Source organism: Typopeltis vanoorti, chromosome 10 (genome assembly GCF_054136105.1).
Source record: "Typopeltis vanoorti isolate ZY-2024b chromosome 10, IOZ_Tvanoo_1.0, whole genome shotgun sequence".
Classification (NCBI taxonomy): domain Eukaryota; kingdom Metazoa; phylum Arthropoda; class Arachnida; order Uropygi; family Thelyphonidae; genus Typopeltis; species Typopeltis vanoorti.
In genome coordinates, this window is record NC_143558.1 from 79,359,791 (window position 1) to 79,379,800 (window position 20,010).

Consider the following 20,010-nt stretch of genomic DNA (forward strand, 5'->3'; position numbering starts at 1 on the left):
TCAATTAGTTTTGTACTGCCTTTGTGTGGGTGTTACAAGTCTAATTTTGTATTCCCTGACAATGCCTCTCTCTCTCAAACACGCACAATTCATTTTTGCCAGTTTGTATACCCTCACTTACAACACTTGTCTTCTGCCTGATTGTTTATGCCTGTCAATTCTCTCTCGGCTTAATTCTGAAATAGCGTTTCTAATTATTTTCATGATGTTTCTATTAGTATATCATCATATCAGTGATTATTTATGTATTCTCCATCTATATTGAATCTTTTTTCCCTTTCAGTTTAGTTTTCTCTTCAAGGATATTCAAGATTGTTGTTGTTTTTTTAAAAACAAATGGTGAAACGGTCTCCTTTTCTGACCTCTCTCTCTTTCTATTTCTGCTAATCCATTTTCATATAAAGGTTAAAATATTAATATAAATCCTTATTTTTAAAGCTTCTAGCATTTAATATGGATCTCTTGTCTCTCTCATAAATTTATTATATTTTTTAGTTTTTCCATAATTTTATTTAGGATTTGTAAATGGTCTAAATTTGAGGATGTTTTGAGAAACCAGCTTGTTCTCTTCGTTGATGGAAATTTAATATATTTCCATCATTAAGAAACAAGCCTGCCATTATGAAAATTTAAAACACAAAATCACTCCACTGATAAACCAGTTAATATTCCCTAAAAGATGTAGAGACAATAATGTAATTTCTAAATTTGTGTATATTAAGAAACAAGCGATGTCATTTAAAGCAAGGCATATTTATTGAAAAGCTTTGTTGCTACTCTTGTGTGAACGTATACTAAATATGAGATCGACAAACTAGATTCCATATATCTTGAATTATATTTTTGTTTTGACCTGCAAATTAGATACATTTTCTTGGAACAATGTCAGCAGTATTGTCCATAGTTCTTATCAACATTTTTTTTTAAATTCTTGTGCCAATAGAATGAAGAGGAAATTTGATTTCTTACTCAGATCTCAGACAAAGCACTGTCTCTCTACCTTCAGATAGTCATATTAAACTTGTCCGATCATCACTTATCACGTTCGGAAAAATCTCTTCTTATGTGAAAGGCTTTAATTATGCTGTCTAAGATTTTGTTCCAAAAGTTGATATTTTGTGTAATGTTGAAAAAGGTTTTTGTATCCTCCCACAAGATACTGCCAAAATTAATAGACTTAAAACCACTATGCTGCTCCTTTCTCCATCTACCCCAAGATCTAATATTTCAATTTCGGAAAGGAAAGCTTTACTATCACATAGAAAGAACAGGAACATCATAATCTTTAGAGCTGATAAAGAGAATGCAACAGTGGTTTTGAATACTAAAGATTACAGTTCAGAAAGCAGATCTAGACAATTCAGATCTGCTTTCTGAATTGTTTAGCTATTCTGTTCTGGATTATGATTATACTTGGCCAGCTCATGACAAAACTAATGATTTACTTTAAAGTGTCCCAAACTGTCCCATAGAATTGATATGAAAGCTTATGTCATTACATCCTATTCTTCAATGACTACAGGTCACCAAAAATTCACAAGCCTGATGTCTTGTGAGATCTCTAGTGGATGGAATAAACTTTTCTACTTACACCTTATCTAAGCATCTAGCTAATCAAATAGGACAACACATAAGTTCCTCAGAATGTTACAACAAAAATTTTTCCCATTATGCCTAACTAAAAACTATCAAGTTTAGATATATCAACTAACATCCTCAAGTCTTGATGTTGTATCCCCCTTTACTAGTGTTCCTACTAATTATGTGTTAGATCTCCTTATGGACCTTTTTCCACCATATGTTACTGACTTATTTGAACATTGTCTCTGTTCCAGTTTTTTTTTAGTGGAACAATATATTTTATAAACAAAAATTTGGACTTGCTATGGGCAACCCCATCTCTCTTCCTGCAGCTTACCTTTTCATGGAGAATTTTGAAAAAACTTTCCTAACAGAAACAAGTATAAAACCAGCAGTATGCTGGAGATATGTGGATAATGTCATTATTTGGAAACATGGTCTCCCAAGTCTATAACAATTTCTACATTCTCTTAACTCTTATAAACCTACTATCATATTTATATTAGAACTTGAGAAAAATGGAAAATTCTCTTCCCTGGAAGTGAAAAAACTTTCAAGAAAACCTTCCCTGAATGTTCTCATCAATAAAAGTAAGTGGTGTTACTCTGTGGTATAATTTAGGTATAAAAATTTGGTATAATCCCACACACGAGAGAGAGAGAGAGAGAGAGAGAAAGTTTGTATAATAGAAATTCTGACTCAAGACAGAACTCCAGAATCTGAAATTTCTTTGTTCTCAACATCAGGGTAACTTTTAAACCAATCTAAACTGTGCATAACCTCCTGAGGTCTAATGATATCACGCTTTTCTACAGATACCCAGGAGTATATAGAATTCCATGCTCGTGTGGTCTAGCCTACATAGGACAGACAAGCTGTAGATTTGAGGTGTGAAAGAAGAAACATGTTTTAGATGTTGACCACAAAAGAAAAGACTGATCTGGTTTAGTCAGTTATGCTTTTAATACTATGCCTTTTCAATTTTTTTTCAACTATGCCTTATTTAAAAGAGAACTTTATATGGAAGTCTCTCATTAAATCTTTCAACATTAAAGATTTCAGTTTGTGCCAACAATTCCTTTCTATAACTAATGCGGACAGCTAATGCATGCTATGTGTTTTTATGTTTATTGTCTAGCACGAACTTGCCTGTCTGCACTGTAATGTTTTTTCAGCATTTAATCAACTTTGTGACCTTTGTATTTATATTTGTTTTGATGTGTCTAACTCTAGCCCTGACGAGGCCACCATTTCTCTTTTAGTTGGTGTAAAATTTTTACTAATTTGTTTATTTAGGTAATTACTAATAAATTCCTGTTTACTATATATGTACACTAGTGGCCAAAATTGTGGGAAACTTTTGGAAAAAGTGTATTTCTGAGTTTGATGGCTCACAACACTTTTTTTGGAGTAATACAATAAAATTATATATCAATGGAAAGATAATTTAATCAAGAATGTAATGCAATAACTTTTATGAAGGATTTTTTATTAGAACAGCAGTTATAAAGAAGAAAAGTGAAACACAGAAAAAATGAGATATACAAAAATTCTCACAATGTGAGTTAATACTTAGTTGGATAAGCTTTAGCGTTAATTACGCCTTACATGAGCCCTGATGGTAAGTACCTGCTGAATTTCTATTCAAGACACAGACTAGTCATAACTAACACCACAAATTTATATGGAGAGAGGTCTCATTGACTATGTTAATGTGGATAGTGATGTCTTTATGCTAGTTCAGGACACAAAAGTATGCACAGCATTTGAAATAGAAATTATACCATTTAGTTTTGAGCAGAATAAAATTGAATATCTTATTGAAAGAAAAATATTTAGAAAGTTTTAAAAAGAATCAGAGTTCAGCAGCTTTCAGAAGTGAACTGTAGACTTAAATATACAAATATTATTAGAGGAAAAAGTGAAGGAGTTTGGAAACAAGAATCAGACCTTGAAGATTCACTTGGCAGATTGTGAAGAAAACTTTCATTCAGTCAGAGAAACTTGCATGTGGTGAAGTATAAAAAAATTCATGACTCCATGGCAGACTCAAAGAACCAGTCATTGGAAGGAAGTATATCAAAAGTTCCTACCTAGTAAGTCAGTGTGTATAAGTAGCTAAAGAAAAGTCTCGCAAAGAGTTTAGTAAAAAAAAAAAAAAAATGCAAAAAATAATATCAGAAAGTTTGCAAAATGTCCTTTTCAATTCTATGGAAAATGCTTAGAAATGGAGGGAAGATTACTCTAAAGAGAATCAGAGGTGACCATGAAAACTGAAAATAAAGATATCCTAGATGTTTTCAGTGATTATTTGAAAAAAATGTTAAAAAGAAGTGATAGAACAAAGCATATTCAAGAGTAGTGAAATCAGCAGTATCAATGCTCGAGGTAGAATAGCCATCAAAAATATGAAATGTGGGAAGTCAGCTGAAGTCGATATTTATCCGGAAATGTTCAATCTGACCTGCTACATAATTAAGAAACATGGTTAGAAGATTGAATTTCAGATGATTAGAATATAGCTCTCAAAGTACTCATCTCTAAAATTGGAAAGCAATCCAAATGTGAGAATTACAGAGACAAATAATTGAGAAATTCATGGGAATATAACAAAGATCTGTATTTAAGTTTTATGTTGTTTAATAGATACTTGTGCCATGAGATGTTTCTTCATTGAACACAAAAAAAACACGAGGTTATTAATATATATTATTTACTTAAGGCCATATATTTCAGCCTGAATATTACAGGCCATCATCAGTGGCAACAATAGTTAATTACAAAATAGAATGCAAACAATGGATGATTTGAAAAAATAAGAGCCAGGGGATGTTATAAATAAACCAATGCATGGTATAACTGAGGAAATACTGATAATTCATTAGCTCGTGAGTTGTCAATAAAAAAATATATATATATTGATGTGTGATTAAAACAAGACTTTCCCATATCTTAGATAGAGAGAGAGGCAGTCATTCCAATTTAAGTTTGGATTGTGAAGTAAGCATGTTTCAGACCATAGCATGTTGTGGTCTGTATCTATTCCATGCTGTACCAAGGTAAGACTGGTGTTCTTGTATTCTCTTTTCTGCAGAGCATCCAGTTTGTTCAAAGTAAGATTGATGACACTCACAAGGAACTTGGTAAACACCAGTGAGAACTAGAGGAAACTGTTTATCTTTTGAAGATGGAAACCATGCTGGTAATTTGTTAATAGGAAGAAAAGTAGCCACTAAATTGCATTTCCAAATTTGCAAACAAAGATTATTAGCATCCTCACTAGATAGAGTTAATAAGTTCCGTTCGATGTTGAATAGGAAATCTAAGTAAGGTATCCTTTTAGGAACTATGGAAAAATCATTCTGGGGATGCTAATAAACTTTGTTTGGAAATTTCATTTCCAAATCATTTCTGGAAGCTGTATAAGGAGGGTTTGAGCAGGGGAAGTTTTTTGCGTGAAGTGTGATGTTTGATTGGAATGCACTACTTGAAGAGTGAAGCGAATGCAGAAACAGTAGATATATTTAAGGAACAGTATGATGAGCTATGTGTGCAACAATGAGACCTGCCATGCTGAGTCTTTTACTCTGTGAAGCTCTGATGATAAATGTTTTGTTGTGTTTTCACTGGCTCTATCAAATTGAGATGGTAAGGATCTGTAGGCCTCAGTTAACACTGACTTTCAGTAGCTTGAAAAATGTTGCCTGTTTTTTCTTATTGCATTTAAAGAATGTGCTAGAATTATAAAATGAGTTTTATTATACATACTTAATATCTTCACTTCACTCTGCTCAAAAACCAACTTATTCCAGTAATGTTTTAAACATTGAATAGTTTTTAATTACTTTGCGTATTTGAAGTATAACATTATTTTTATGACAATTCCATGGAAGTACATTACTGAAATAGTTCAAAAAAACACTCATATTTACAAAAAAAAAAAAAAAAAAACTGGCATTCTAGAAATAAATTTGCACATAGTAGTGACAAACGGAATGTTGTTGACCTAAATTAAAGTGAACCAGGTCTGAAGTGTAAAATCACTAATTAAGTGAAATACTCAGTAACCCAAATGTTAGTGACATTGAAATGTTAAATGAAACCTGTTGGTGATTTAATGCCGGCCTGGTTGGCCGAGTGGTTAGCGTATCCGCTCTCCAGCCAAAAGGCTGTGGGTTTGAATCCCACTGTGGGCATGGATGTTTGTGATTGTCTGTGAAAAAATATTAGTGGTGGTGGTAGGCAGTAGATGGTGTTGATGTAGATGATGAAAGTAGCTGTAGTTGGTTGGTGAAACGGAGAGTTGGATTAGGTGCCCTCCCTCGATGAGTCTTTGGACTCCCTGGTGGTGTTATGTAATAATAATAATAATAATTTATGACTAATAACTCAACTTACTGTAGGCATTAACTATACAGGTAGTAAATTGCTTCTTAGTGACTACTTATTTTCGAGTATGTGATAACGGGCACCTTGAATGGGGAACAAAGAATGTATGCAGAAACTGATTGCTGTGCTGTTATCATCACATGCAGTAATGCTTCAGGTATTATGTTAAACTGAAAACATGAAATTAGTGTCAGGCATGTGTCTCCTGAAACAACTGATTTATGAAATAGACAGATGAAGGATGAGCAAGATTGAAGTTCAAATAGAAGCAGAATAATTGGAAGTAATTGCTGTAGGGACACTGAAGGAGTGACTCTCTTAATATGCCATGCATCTGATGCTTCAGAAGCATTCAGAAGCATCAGATGCTTCTGAATGGAATATAATAACAGACACCCATTGAGGATATCACATTTGTTCAATAAAACAAAGAATTATGGTTAACATCTCAGCAGGGAACTTGAGAAAGGGTGTGGAGTAATGAATCCTATACTCTTTCTCAGGTTATCTTGGAAGTAGCAGAATAAGCTACATTTCCAACTCTTCTTGCCATTTGTACTATAGGCTTATGCTGCATAAACTAGTTCCTTAAATTTTTTACGTTATCACATCATGTGGTTCTTGTATTTAATTATTTTACTACTTCCTTACTTGCTGATGCTAGAATTGTTTCATACCATTAAAGTGTTACAGGGAATTTATTTTTGGAAAATGCAATTATCTGTCACGTGGTCTCCAACTACTATTGCCATAGTAACGGCGAACTAATATCCCACTACCTTCAGAAGCAGTATGGCCTGTAGTATATTTGTTTACTTCCAAGATAACCCGGAAAAGAGTATAGTTGTGTGATTTCATGCAGGGGATTAAGAGCAAGGTAAGGTACCAACAATATAACCAAGGAGCCTTGATCAAATAATGATGGCAGGCATCATATTTTCTTACATTTCTTAGGCTCTGTAATGCCAGTAAAGCAATGGCCAAATGGCAGAGCCCATATAAGCATTGTTGCCAACCAACTCTGTCAATATGTATTGTTACCTATCATATGATGGACACTTCTACTAGTTAACATGCCATATTAGACAATGCTTGTCATCCAGAAATGGTCACAGTGATAATCACTTTGCTGATATTTGTTAGAGGTTCATTATCAAAATAACTGGTAAAACTGCAAATAACAGGCATCAGAGAAAGATAATATTTTTGTGTGTTAGATCAGATATTAGGAGCTAAACATATTGCACTTTGTCCTACTTTCCTGTCTTTGAAAGTAAAAAAACAAACAAAACAAAAAAAACTTTTTTCTACAAAGTACACAAGATGTTCACTATTTTACTGAAACCTGTACTTGGATTTTCTGCATATTATTTTTGAGTGTTAGATAATCTAGAGAGGAATTCTACTGTAAATTAGACATGTAACTTTTTCACCACATTACACCTCCAGTAAACAAGGTGTGGTGGCAACTACTCACATCAGGTGATAAAATTCATCTGTCACCTAAAGACATAGATATTTCCACATCCACAGTTGAATTTGAGTTCATGATTTATTGAAGAGGAAAGCAGTGCTATCCACTCAGCTAACAGGGCATCTAAAGACCAATGGCTGATTTCATTTTTCTTATTGCTTTTTACAGAAGTCATAGTACACTCCTGTTTCTGTTGTTCTGGAATGAGACTTTTCATTTTAGCTATAATCATGAATACTCTAGTGTTAAGGTTCCATTTTTGTTTCAGCATTGTAATGATATTCAGAGAAATTATGGTGAAGTGAATAAAAGTCAGTTTACATGAGCTGGAAGCATTTAGGAGCTTCATGTAACTAGGCAGCAACATGATACGTGATTTATACTGTAAAAAAGGAGATATAATCTTGGATAACATAAGCCAAAATAAAACTATGGGCAATGGATAAGATATTGAGAAGTAAAGCAGTGAGTGTTAACATAAAGCTAAGCATGCTGGAAACTGTGATTCCAATCTTTGAGTTTCTTATTCGGTTTTAAAACAATGTGGGATTTAATATCCCCTTAATTTAAATAATGTTTATATCGCCAAAATGAAGCCTATTGGCTCTTTATATTTAAGTAACTTAATGGGTGCTCCTTTTTGAGAATTCGTATAGCAGAGTATACAAGTTCTTTTTGCTATATCCTTTGGTATGAATTTGGTCTAGCTACTCACTGATGAAGCCTCAATAAAGGCTGAAACCGGTCTGGGTAGTGACCTCCTACCATAATGTAATAACAGCATACATTTTCTAGGAAATGTGTTTTTATATTATGGAAAATACCAAGAATAGCGATCAGAACTTTACCACCTTTGCTGCGAGTTGCCCGAGATTGTACTACGTACTAGGACTACTCGCATTAGCTCACGCTAGTAATCGCCGATACTTTTATAGTTTACTATATTCGGCATGAAACTCTCTGATTCCAATCTTTGAATTTCTTATTCGGCTTTAAAACAATGTGGGATTTAATATCCCCTTAATTTAAATAGTGATACAAATATTTTCATGTGAAAGAACATGTTTTTGGAAGTTTTTCCACTTGGTTATACTATAAATTGAAGATACCAAGAAATTGGTTTAATCCTTTATCCAAGTGTATATCATATCGAGAGAGGTTTACGATCCCTCCCCACCATTCTGGCTGATAAAATACGAATGGAAACATCGTGTATACTAAATTCTAACAAAAAACTAAACACCAACATAAACAAAACCGAAAATCTAGCCCTTAAATCCTTAAAAAAATAACCAGGATATTATAATAACGAAAGCCGATAAAGGTAATTCCACTGTCCTGTTAGACCGTATGACATACATTGAAAAAACGAACCAGTTAATATCGGACCATAACACCTACCAAAAGGTTAACTACAACCCCACAAAACGTAACAAAAAGAAAACAACTGAATTAATCAAATCCGTCCACACATGGCCCGAAGAAACGACAAAAAAATTAATACCTCAGTATGCCGTGCGCCCAGAATTTATGGCCTGCCAAAAATACACAAACCTGGCACACCACTTCGCCCGATTGTTGAAGGAATTGACAGCCCAAATTATCTCTTAGCAAAAAAAATTAGCTGCCACACTCAAGGAATTGGTAGGTCAGTCCCCTTCCTACATAAAAAATACACAACATTTCATCAGTAAAATCAAAAGCATTACACTCACCGACCAAGATTTATTAGTCAGCTTTGACATAACTTCCCTTTTCACCAATGTCCCAATCAATGACACGATCTTGCTACTACAGAACATATTTCCACATGACATCACGGCCCTTTTTGCCCACGTACTCCGCTCCGGATATTTCGTATGGCAAAACAATTTTTACCTTCAAAAAGAAGGTACAGCCATGGGCTCACCACTTTCTCCCCCAATAGCTAACTTTTATATGGAAGACTTTGAGCAACGTGCTCTAGAGACAGCATGTCTAAAGCCCAAAATTTGGCTCAGATACGTCGACGATATTTTCGCCATTTGGCCCCCCACGGCCGCGAAGCTCTAAATACATTCCTTAGCCACCTAAACAAACAACACAAATGTATCCAATTCACCATTGAAATGGAAAAAAACGACTCTCTTCCTTTCCTAGACACACTTGTCACACGTCTTCCCTCTGGCTGTCTCTCCTTCTCAGTTTACCGCAAACCTACACACACAGGCCAATACATACACAAAAATTCTTACCACCACCCAACACAAAAATTAGGTGTCATAAGCACCCTTAAATACAGAGCCTTAACTATTTGTTCGAATGAACAGGCTCTAAACCAAGAATACAAAATCATCAACCAAACATTTATCAAAAATGGATACAATAAAAAAACTATTCACAAGATCCTCCATAAAGATACCAGTAAGAACAAAAAAGATTTCAAGAATGCCATTGCCATTCCTTATGTTAGAGGCATTTCTGAAAAAATAGACAGAACACTTCGCAAATACAACATTAAAACCACCTTTAAACCCCCAAATAAGCTAAGACAACTACTCAGTTCCTCTAAAGATCCTCTTCCACACCTAGCACACTCAGGAGTATACAAAATACACTGCACATGTAACATACCATACATAGGGGAAACAGGGGGAACTATCCCAATCAGACAAGATGAACACAAACGACACATTAAATACCTCCACTTCGGTAAAACAGGCCTTTCTGACCATGCACTCCAAACATACCATAGAATTGACTGTAAAAATACTAATTCCCTACACCGCACCAAAACCTGGTTTGAGAGAAAATTTAAAGAGTCTTGTGAAATGCTCAAACACAACCCAAATCTCAACAAAAATGATGGCCTCACCATTTCAAGAATGTGGAGGACCCATCTACAACCTGTATAACATCCTAAACTAGCATTAGAAAAATTCTCACTACAAGAAGACAACCTAGTGACCTGGTGAAGTTAGATCATCGAAGTGTTTAGATCATCCAATAGCAACTGAAAGAAATCATTTTGTAACTATCCAGAATATTAATACATAGGACTCTAACAGTTTATTGTAGTTGCATTTATCTATTTATAATACATATATATATATATATTTTTTATTTTTTTTTTATTTTTATAATTTTATTTCTTTCTTTATTTCTTATTGTTTTACCTTTCTATCACTAGAGGTCAGGCTAGAAAAAAGATTTATTAACTACGTAGATTTAGTTTACTGATATAGAAAGCATGAGCATGTAGCTTGGTTCTGTATACAGTGGTATTCTTCCGATGATGACCTCGATATAGAGGTCGAAACGTCAAGTTTTATTTTATTTGTAATTAATAAAATAATCTGTTCAACACGTGTGTTTTTGAGTCCCTAAATCTACAAATATGAGTGCTGATCACCGTGTAACCCTAAAAGAAAGGAACAAGTGTAAGCAAAGTTTGTGCATGAAGTATTTTCAGGACTGGGACAACTTGTATATAGAAGCTAATGACTTCACATCACTTGCCTTAGTATGAGAAGGGTCACTACCCAGACCAGTTTCAACCTTTATTGAGGTGAGGTCTCATCAGTTGGGATCCAGACCCAGAAGTGATACTAAGGTTGAAGTAATGCTGAAGTCATATTTTCATATGTGAGTGGCCAAAAAGTGTCGCACCTTATTATTAAAATACTCTGGATTAGAGATAGTTGTTGGAAGTTTTTCCACTTGATGCTTTGCATTATGGGATACTAAGACAAGTGATGTCATTAGCTTCTATGTAAGAGTTGCCCCACTCCTGAAAATACTTCAGGCACGAACTTTGTTTTCTTACAGTTGGATAAAGGATTAAACCAAGTATATTTATTCAAAGAACATGTTATAGAAAGGTTGTATGCATTGGATGGATGTAAAAGATAATGAATAACTATAAGAAAAGTAAATTAAACAGAGATCTAATGCAGAAAATAAACAGAAGGAAACTTAATCTTTTTTTTGGGCATATCTGTAGAATGGACAAGAGCAGAAACCAAGCTTTGATTTAGGTACAATGGGTGGCAGAATAAGATGGTCAAGATGAATGGGCAGATGATGTAAAGGAGTAGTGTGAAGAGAGTAGCACTGGTTGAGCCACCTGGCAATGCACAGAAGGGAATGGCAAAATATAGAGAACTACATAATACACTAATGGGCATTGGCCATGTCCATCGATGATGATTGTACAATGATCCTTGTTTTATATACCAAACAGTTACCACTGCAATTGTCATCATCAATGAACATGAGTTCTATGCCTATTGGTATATTTTGTAGTTTTCTCTGCATATTGCCATTCCCTTCTGTTCATTGCCAGGTGCCTGAACTCTTGCATACTCTTTTCTTGTTCCATATGTAGTTTTCACAAGAACTCTAATAAAGTTTGGAAGATTGAATGATATTTTTATGGAATCATATATCAGCTACTTTAGCCCATTTAAGGCATAAGATAACTAACCATTGAGTCTAGCAGATTGAACCCCTAATGTCTTAAAAATAAATAAATAAATAAGTAGGGTTGTAAATGTTTTTTCTAAACCATGGAAATTTCCTTGACATTTTTAATATTTTAATGAACATGTTTTTCTTATTTTAGGTTTAAGAGGTTCTTTTGCATGATTATGAATACAAGAAATTCTGAAACACACTTTGTTTTACTTGTGAATTTATTAATATTTCATGCAGAATACATGTTTGGTAAAAGTCTAAATTAGTGTATAATACATTTTCTAGGTGAGCTACTATCTGTATGTCTTTCTGAAAAAAAAAGCAGCACGTCTAATGCATCTGATTCAGCAAATTCTCTAGAAACAGGTGAAGATGATTATCTATTGATGCCAGCAACAAAACAGACTCGAGTGAGACATGTTAACCGTGTTATTGTTCCTGAAGAATTGGAGTCTGATAGTGAAGAAGAAAATATTCCTTCTTTGAACAATGCTCATTCTTCTGAGGAAAGCTGTGAAAAGGAAGATGCAACTCGAGCCCAAGGAGAACTGTTGATTTCTTCTTCTGTGAGACGGAATTTTGGTGATGATAAATCCTCCCCAGAAGGAATAAGAGTAAATTACTTTTAATCCTAATTTCACCATATTATAACATATATAAATAGTATGCTAAAATTGTAATTTTAATACCTTAATTTAAAAAAAAAATGGCTCACTTAAAATTCATTAACATAAGTTTATTATTTGATTTAATGAAAACACAGATATTGTTTTATTATATGCAGTGACTCACGTTATATTTCATGAATTTATTGCTTATAAATGCAACATTATGCAGATCAGCATAAATTACCTACTATTGTGTCAAGTGCATTTTTGGAGTTCATCTTAATATTGCTTATTTAATCTTCAGACAGAATTTTGTAAGGCTTGTTGGTTGGACCAATTGCATGACATTTTGCACCTGTTTTTCAAAAGTATTGCAAAGATAATCAAGAAATTTACTTGATACAGAGCCTCCGTAACTCAGTTGGTATAGAGGAAGCCCTTTGGTCGGAAAGATCTGGGTTTGATTCCCATCCATGACGTGAGGAAAACCTTTATCTGGTCTCTTTTGACTAAAGATGAGTTAGCTGGTCTTATACAGAAGTAGAGGGTTTTTCCACCAGGAAACTTGGTTTTTCATCTCTCAGAATAGGCAAACCGGCCTGAACACACACGGATCTACAGTTGTAAAATACATACTTAATCCCTCTTTTCCTTTAGTGTTACATGCTAGAATCCATAATTTGTCTAAAATGAATACTTAATCCTTTGTTAGGAGGGCTCAACCAGTCCTAAGAGAGAGTTGAGGAATGGGGGGGGGGGCACACATAAATAAATAAAAAAACTTGATACCGACTCAGAAACCAAGCATCATCATCGTGTTCCCTAAAATGTAGAGCAGACTTTTGAAGTGTACTGTTGCCTTAAACGACTAGGCACTAGCTAGCCTACCTGCCTCTACAAGCTAGATATAAGCAACTTATTTTAGATATTGTTCCCTAATTCTTTAATATTATAGAAGAACAACATAAATGGAAGAGTTATTGAATATAAAGTCTATAAATTCTCTGGAAGAATCCTTACTTAAATGATCGAACCTTTTAAGCAAGGATACAAAAGTATTTATTTTTTACTTTGATTCTTTTGAATAATTTAATAGTAATCTGATACAAGTGATGAAAGATTAGGAGAACAGCAAAACCATATTAATTAATATATTTATATGGAGTCTTTCACAGGACCAAGCATGAACTATAGCAACAAAAGAAGAGTCTGGTAAATACTACAGTAGAAAATAGCAATAAGGACAAGTAATGAAAATGAGTTAATATTGTATGATAGTTCCATCATTAATGTATTGCTTCAAGTGCATGATGAAATTATGCTTCCATGGAAGATGATTACAATGCAAAGAGGGAAAGCAAAAGAGTCAATGGCTGGAACAAATTATTTATTATGAAAATTATGAAATGTGACAAGATAGGAATGGGTTACTAGAAGAAGTAAAAAAGAAATGTGAGAAAGTAAAATTATAAGTCTGTTGTCAAGGAGCGACAGAAATGAATCTTAAAATAAGCCATATTTGCAAATGAGTAAATGCAGGATTGTGGTGTGCAGTTTTTAGATATATGGAGTGCATTTGATGGTTGAGAGGGCTTGTTTATGATGAATAGATTGCACTTGAATGAATTTGGAGTTAGGTGTCTGTATAAAGTTTTTTCAGTGAGAGAATGGAAGTGCAAAATTGGGAAACTAATTCTATTGATGGGGATGAAGGCAAGCATGTGCAGAGGCACTTTTAAAGTGAGTGAACAAGAAAGATTGAAAAATGCTGAGTTCAGTTTTTCAAATCTGAATGGGAAAATCATTAAAAGATGCAAGAGTACCTGTGGGCCCAAGGGAATATTGCAATGCATCTGGAAGCATCACGATAAGGATGAGAAATTTTTGGCATAAGTTAGCTTGGCCTAGCCAAAAAATTGGCATTAATGAGAATTGATCAATGGAAGCAGGGATAGAATGTAAGGGATATTGTATTTTCGGGGAAGATTGGGGGGGGGGATATTGCTACTAATAAAAGAATTGCAACCAGCATGAGTAGAAGTCAAGCAGGAAACTGGGATTGAGTGAGGCAGTGCATTTGAAGCTATATGATGTGTGAGATAAAAGCAAACAGGACAGAACATGTAGTTAGTTGCTGCTGTGGTCTGGGGAGGGTACAAAAGATTTTTTTTTATTTATCCTGCCACACAAGAGGTACAAGAACCTATAGCACATCAGTGTTGTGTGTGAGATTGAAATGCATCAGCAGATAAACTCATTGAACACAGGATGAGTCATCATCATGAGAAACTTCAAGTATGGAGGACTGATTAGTAGGAAGAGGAGGAAAAAAAAACAAGGAGGGAGAGATGGCATTTATGCAGCTACTGAGAAATAATTGTGGTAGAAGTGACCTGGGATTTGAGTGTAGATCAGGTCATAGCATCAAAGAATTTGTCTATATAACCAAGGCAACCACTTTGCATCTGTCTGGGGAGAGTGATCATACAATCTTCACATGGGAGGTGACTAATTATGTGGAATTTTCATTTAAGAAGAGGCATATATGGAACCACATCTGGTGATTATGACACTTGGAACAGTGCAGTTGCATAAGAAATTTGCAAGAGCAGGATGTTAGTAATGCATGGGAAATGATCCATGTTTGTCTTCTAGGAATGCTCGGGATGCATTCCTAGAAGACAAAGCTCTAAATGAAACAGCGTTACACTGGGTCATTTTAACACATAATAAATAGGGAAACACGCAAATTTTAAGTTATTTTTATATTAACTTTCCTTTCATGGCTCTTGGTATTTTGGAATGATACACAAGCGGTTTTAAATTTGAAATCACCATTGGCATTACTGCCAAGAAGAAGGGTTAAATCATCTTTTGCAGCTTAGAATCCTGGTACTCACTTTTGTTACGTGATTTAAGTGTGCTCTTTGGCATTCTCTTCCAGAAAAGTCCTGTTTCATCAACATTAAAAACTAGTTTGGGAGGATAATTTCCTCTTTCAATTATGGCTCTTAAAGTTGATGGAAAGACTGAAGCAGCTTCAGTATCTACATTCGCCGCTTCTCCAGTGATTTGAATGTTGTAGAGATTGCTTCTTTTTTTAAATCTATAGAACCAACTTCTGCTAGCTGCCAAAGTTTTCACTCATATCCTCTCTTTGTTTTCGAATATGATCAAAAATACTCCTGGCCATTTCCATGATTATTTCCTGACTTAATGGCATGTTGTGTTTGGTTGCATCATCAATCCAAATGGAAAGACATTTCCATTTCCTCTAAAACATTGCTTCTGGATCGGATTACCTTTGTTGTAGAAGACGTTGTGGTTTCTGAACATTTAATTTTGTCCTTGTTTTTTAAATTTGTTTATATAGTATTGGGTTGACAAATAAGTTAGTTCGATTTTTCAGAGTGGAATGAAGCACATTTTATTTAATATATATAATACATACTAGTCAGTTATATATTGACCCTCTTTATTAATGACCTCTTGCCATCTGCCCACCAACTTCATTATGCCACGTTCATAAAACTCCTGAGGTTTACTGGCGAAAAAGTGATCCAGGTGTCTTTTGACAGCCTCCTCATTAGCAAAGGTTTTCCCATTTGGAGAATTCTGCAACGATCGGAATAAGTGGTAATCGGAAGGTACCAGGTCTGGTGAATACGGAGGATGTGGCAAAACATCCCAGCCAAGACATAACAATTTACTCCAGGTTGTTAATGATGTGTGGGGTCTGGCGTTGTTGTGGTGAAAGACAACTCCTTTCCGATTTGCCAATTCAGGATGTTTTGTGCTAATTGCATGGGCCAGTCACGTTAACTGTGAGCAATAGACAGTTGAATCAATCGTTCTGCCTGACGGTAACACCTCATAGTGGACAACACTTTTATAATCCCACCACACAGAGAGCATGATCTTCTTTTGGTGTAATCCCGCTTTTGAGGTTGTTTGCGGTGGTTCTCTCTTGTGCCCCATGATCTTTTACTTACCACGTTATCGTACACTACTCATTTTTCATCTCCCATAATCATCTGCTTCAAAAATGGGTCATTTTCTTGGCAGCATCGCAGCAAATCACAGATGGATATGCGAGCAGTCATATTGGCCTCAGTCAATTCATGCAGCACCCAAACATTGAGTTTTGAAACATATCCCAGCTTGTGCAAATGGTTTTCAACGCTTGTATGGGATATGTTCAGTACTGCAGCAATCTCCCGCACTGTTTGTGATTGATTTTTGTTGACAATATCCTTCACAACGATCAAATCAACCTCGGTCGGGCGACCAGCATGAGGCGCATCACTGACATTGAAATCTCCAGCGTAAACCACTTTTGGCATATGCATTCTGTTAAGGCACCATCCCCATATACGCTGCATATTTTTTATGGGCCTCCACAGCTCATTTGCCTTTTTTGAAAGAAAAAAGCAAAATATGCCAGTAATCTATGTTATTTCCTTCCATTTCTAAAAATATGTTACACACACGCAACTGAAGTAGGCCAAATGAAAATTTACTGAAAGATTATGTGAAATGTCGCCTTTCAACTGCGCAATAGCATTACATTGCACGATAACGCAACAGTAGTGACATGCAAAGCAGCGTAAACTTGTACTAACGCATAAACCGAACAAACTTATTTGTCAACCCAATAGAAGTAGACAAATTTAAAGCAGCTCCATTGTCAACTTGACGTTCACATTTTTCTAATTGCCGCATCACCTTTATTTTAATGTTCAGCGTAATGCTTTTTCGTATTAAATTTGGTTTGCTTTAACCTTTCACTGATTGGTTTGGGTTCAAGAACAATCATATTATATACAAATCAAGGGAAATACAGCAATAAATTGAATCAGCGTAAATTTAGCGTTTTTTAGGCTTTTAGTAGAACCGCGTTATATCGAATCATGGAATATTTAGCGCATTCTTAGAGTTCGAAAAAAAACCGCATTATAGCGAATCGACGTTAAACAGGGTCTTACTGTACTTTAATCATTTTCTACTATAAAGTTGAGTTGATTAATAGCTACACTATGATATTAGATTTTGTAAAGCCATTTGACAGTATACCTTGGAACTCTGCTGTGTAAGTTGCATTATATAAGGGTGGACATGAAGCTAATGACATGGATAAGAGATTGGCTGATGGATTGACATTCGAGAGTAATGTATAAAGGGTTGAATCAAAGAAGCAGGTAACTTGTGATATGCCACAGGTCTCTATACTCTAAACAATTTTAAGCTAAACAGTTTTAAGTTATGGATATGAGAGTTGGATTAGAAATAAAGCACTTGATAAACACCACAGATATGAGCTTTCTGATAAAAATTAGAGAAGTGAATACATGGCATCAATGGCAGAATTTATTTAAAATGAAGATATTAGAAAGGAACTTAAATTGTTAGCATTCAAGAATGTGCGAGCAGAGCTAATCTAAGGTGTTGTGGCTGCATAAATAGAATGGGTGAGGAAAGGTTAGCAAAATAGGCGTTTGCTGCCAAAATGGCAAAAAGAGACTCAGAGGAATACCAGTTCTGGGTGGATTGATTCATTCCAAGGTGCCTTAGAAGCATGAAATGTTAGATACAACAGTATTGGATTGCTGACTAATTTGGAGAAAAATTGTTGATAGGAGATTATAAGTAATTTAAACTTAATCATGTAGTGCTATCATAGTAGCCTTGAACACCTCTTGAGGGTACATATCAGTAAATTGATGTTGATGCTTTTGATCATCTCTGGCTCAACTTTTGCTTGCCTCATTTAGTAAGTAACATTCATCTGCTTCATTTACCTGTCTCTGAATTCATTAAATCATTCAGCAAGAAAATTTTGAGCCCAAAGAAGATCCTGAAGAGGGTTTAGTTTGTAGATTTAGTGATGTTGGCATGAAATATCAGATATGACAAATGAACATGTATACTGCTGCTTACAGAAGAAATTGTGCACACAATCTAGTTTATAGGTGGACAGTAGTTGTTGAGGTTGCTATTTGAAATAACAAATAGTAATGGTGCATATCATTTAAATTTTAATTCAGGCCAAAATGTTAGTATATGTGTGTACAAAGTATTGTACAAGAGTCCCTCATAAAATACAAAAACACTGCAGATAAGAAATCTCCCACAGAAATCATAAAACGCATCCGAAATGCAACAAAAGTTTATATGATGTGTTTTATTTCTGTGGGAGATTTCTTATCAGTTTTTGTATTTTATGATGGACTCTTGCATAGTTGCTTCTGTCAGAAGGTTAATTAGGAGGTTGTGCAGTGTGGAGTGAAAGATTTGGGGATATGACTTTCACACAGGGAATTTCTCTCTCTGTAGTTCATGCAGAGATGTTGGGTCTTGGTAGTGTCCCCTGCATGCTTCTGGAAAGAAAATGGCAGCAAAATTATTCAGTAACTGGTTGGGAAGCCTCCTGATGTATTGCCATCAAGTTTGGTGCTGTGTTCTATTTAGTGGCCAGCCTGCAGAATTGCTTTGCTGCTATACTCTCAAATGGAACATTTGCAGACATGAATGGGAGGGAACTGAAGGACCTGTTCTAGAGACAAAATGACAATAAACAATCTGGGCCTCTAATAAATAGTAGTGGTGTTTCACCAAGCACTTGAAAGTACTGCTTGGATGTCTACCAGGGAATACAGTATATGCTTATAAAAGTGGTAATACTTGCCTGAAGCATCAAGGTCCTGTTTGTGGAAACTAGCTGCAATTTGACAAACTTGAATGGACAAGAATATATGTTGAGCATCATTATTCCACTAGCAGTTCCTTTTTGCTTTTGTGCTGTATAAATTAAGTTCTGGCACTTGTAGAATAGACTCTTGCGAAAAACTTTTTTTGAGCGAGCTAAGTGCTGAGAAAGGGAGCATTTAAAAGTGCAATTTAGAATTGCTTACTTCTAAATTGCAGTTCTAAGTTGAAAAACTACTTCTCAGTTTTTTTTTTTTGTTTTTTTTTTTCCTTATGTGATAATTTGTGAAATATCACTTATGTTTTAGTTGAAGTAAGTAAAATATTTGATAAACAGTTGCTTGAAATTGGTTGAAAAATGCTGTCTTTGGCAGTTACTACAGAAGTTGTCTCTTTTTCTTTCTTTCTTCTTCTACTTCTGCAATCCCATCTTCTATTTTGGTCCATTTGTGTATAATTAAGGGCTGGTGGTGCAATGGTAGCACATCTGACTCCAGATCGCAAGGTTGCATGTTTGAATTGCGTCTGGCTCAGTTTATAACAATTTTTAAAGTGACTCCGTATCACAATTGAAAGTACAGCGGGACATTGTGGCCTTTCAATTGGAAAAGACCTGAGTTTGATTCCTGTATTACGGAAGGAATCTTCACATTGACTTTTTCATTTGAAGGTGAGTTAGACAATCTCATACAGAGGTGGCAGCGTTTGTTGTTGTTTTCTTGTTAAGTGGTGTGGTTTAGTTAACTATTATTATGTGATATATACTTTCAGAAACATTTTTCGTTATGGCACCGATGC

At 34.9% G+C, this 20,010-nt stretch overlaps 1 protein-coding gene across 1 annotated transcript in view; it reads left to right on the forward strand.

Moving 5' to 3' along the window:
• Positions 1-20,010, forward strand: part of LOC150102533 (uncharacterized) — a 194,652-nt gene that overhangs the window by 118,414 nt on the left and 56,228 nt on the right. The window contains exon 6 of the mRNA XM_090399107.1: positions 12,185-12,513. Coding sequence (XP_090255233.1) covers positions 12,185-12,513 — 329 coding nt within the window. The remainder of the gene's footprint in view (positions 1-12,184; positions 12,514-20,010) is intronic.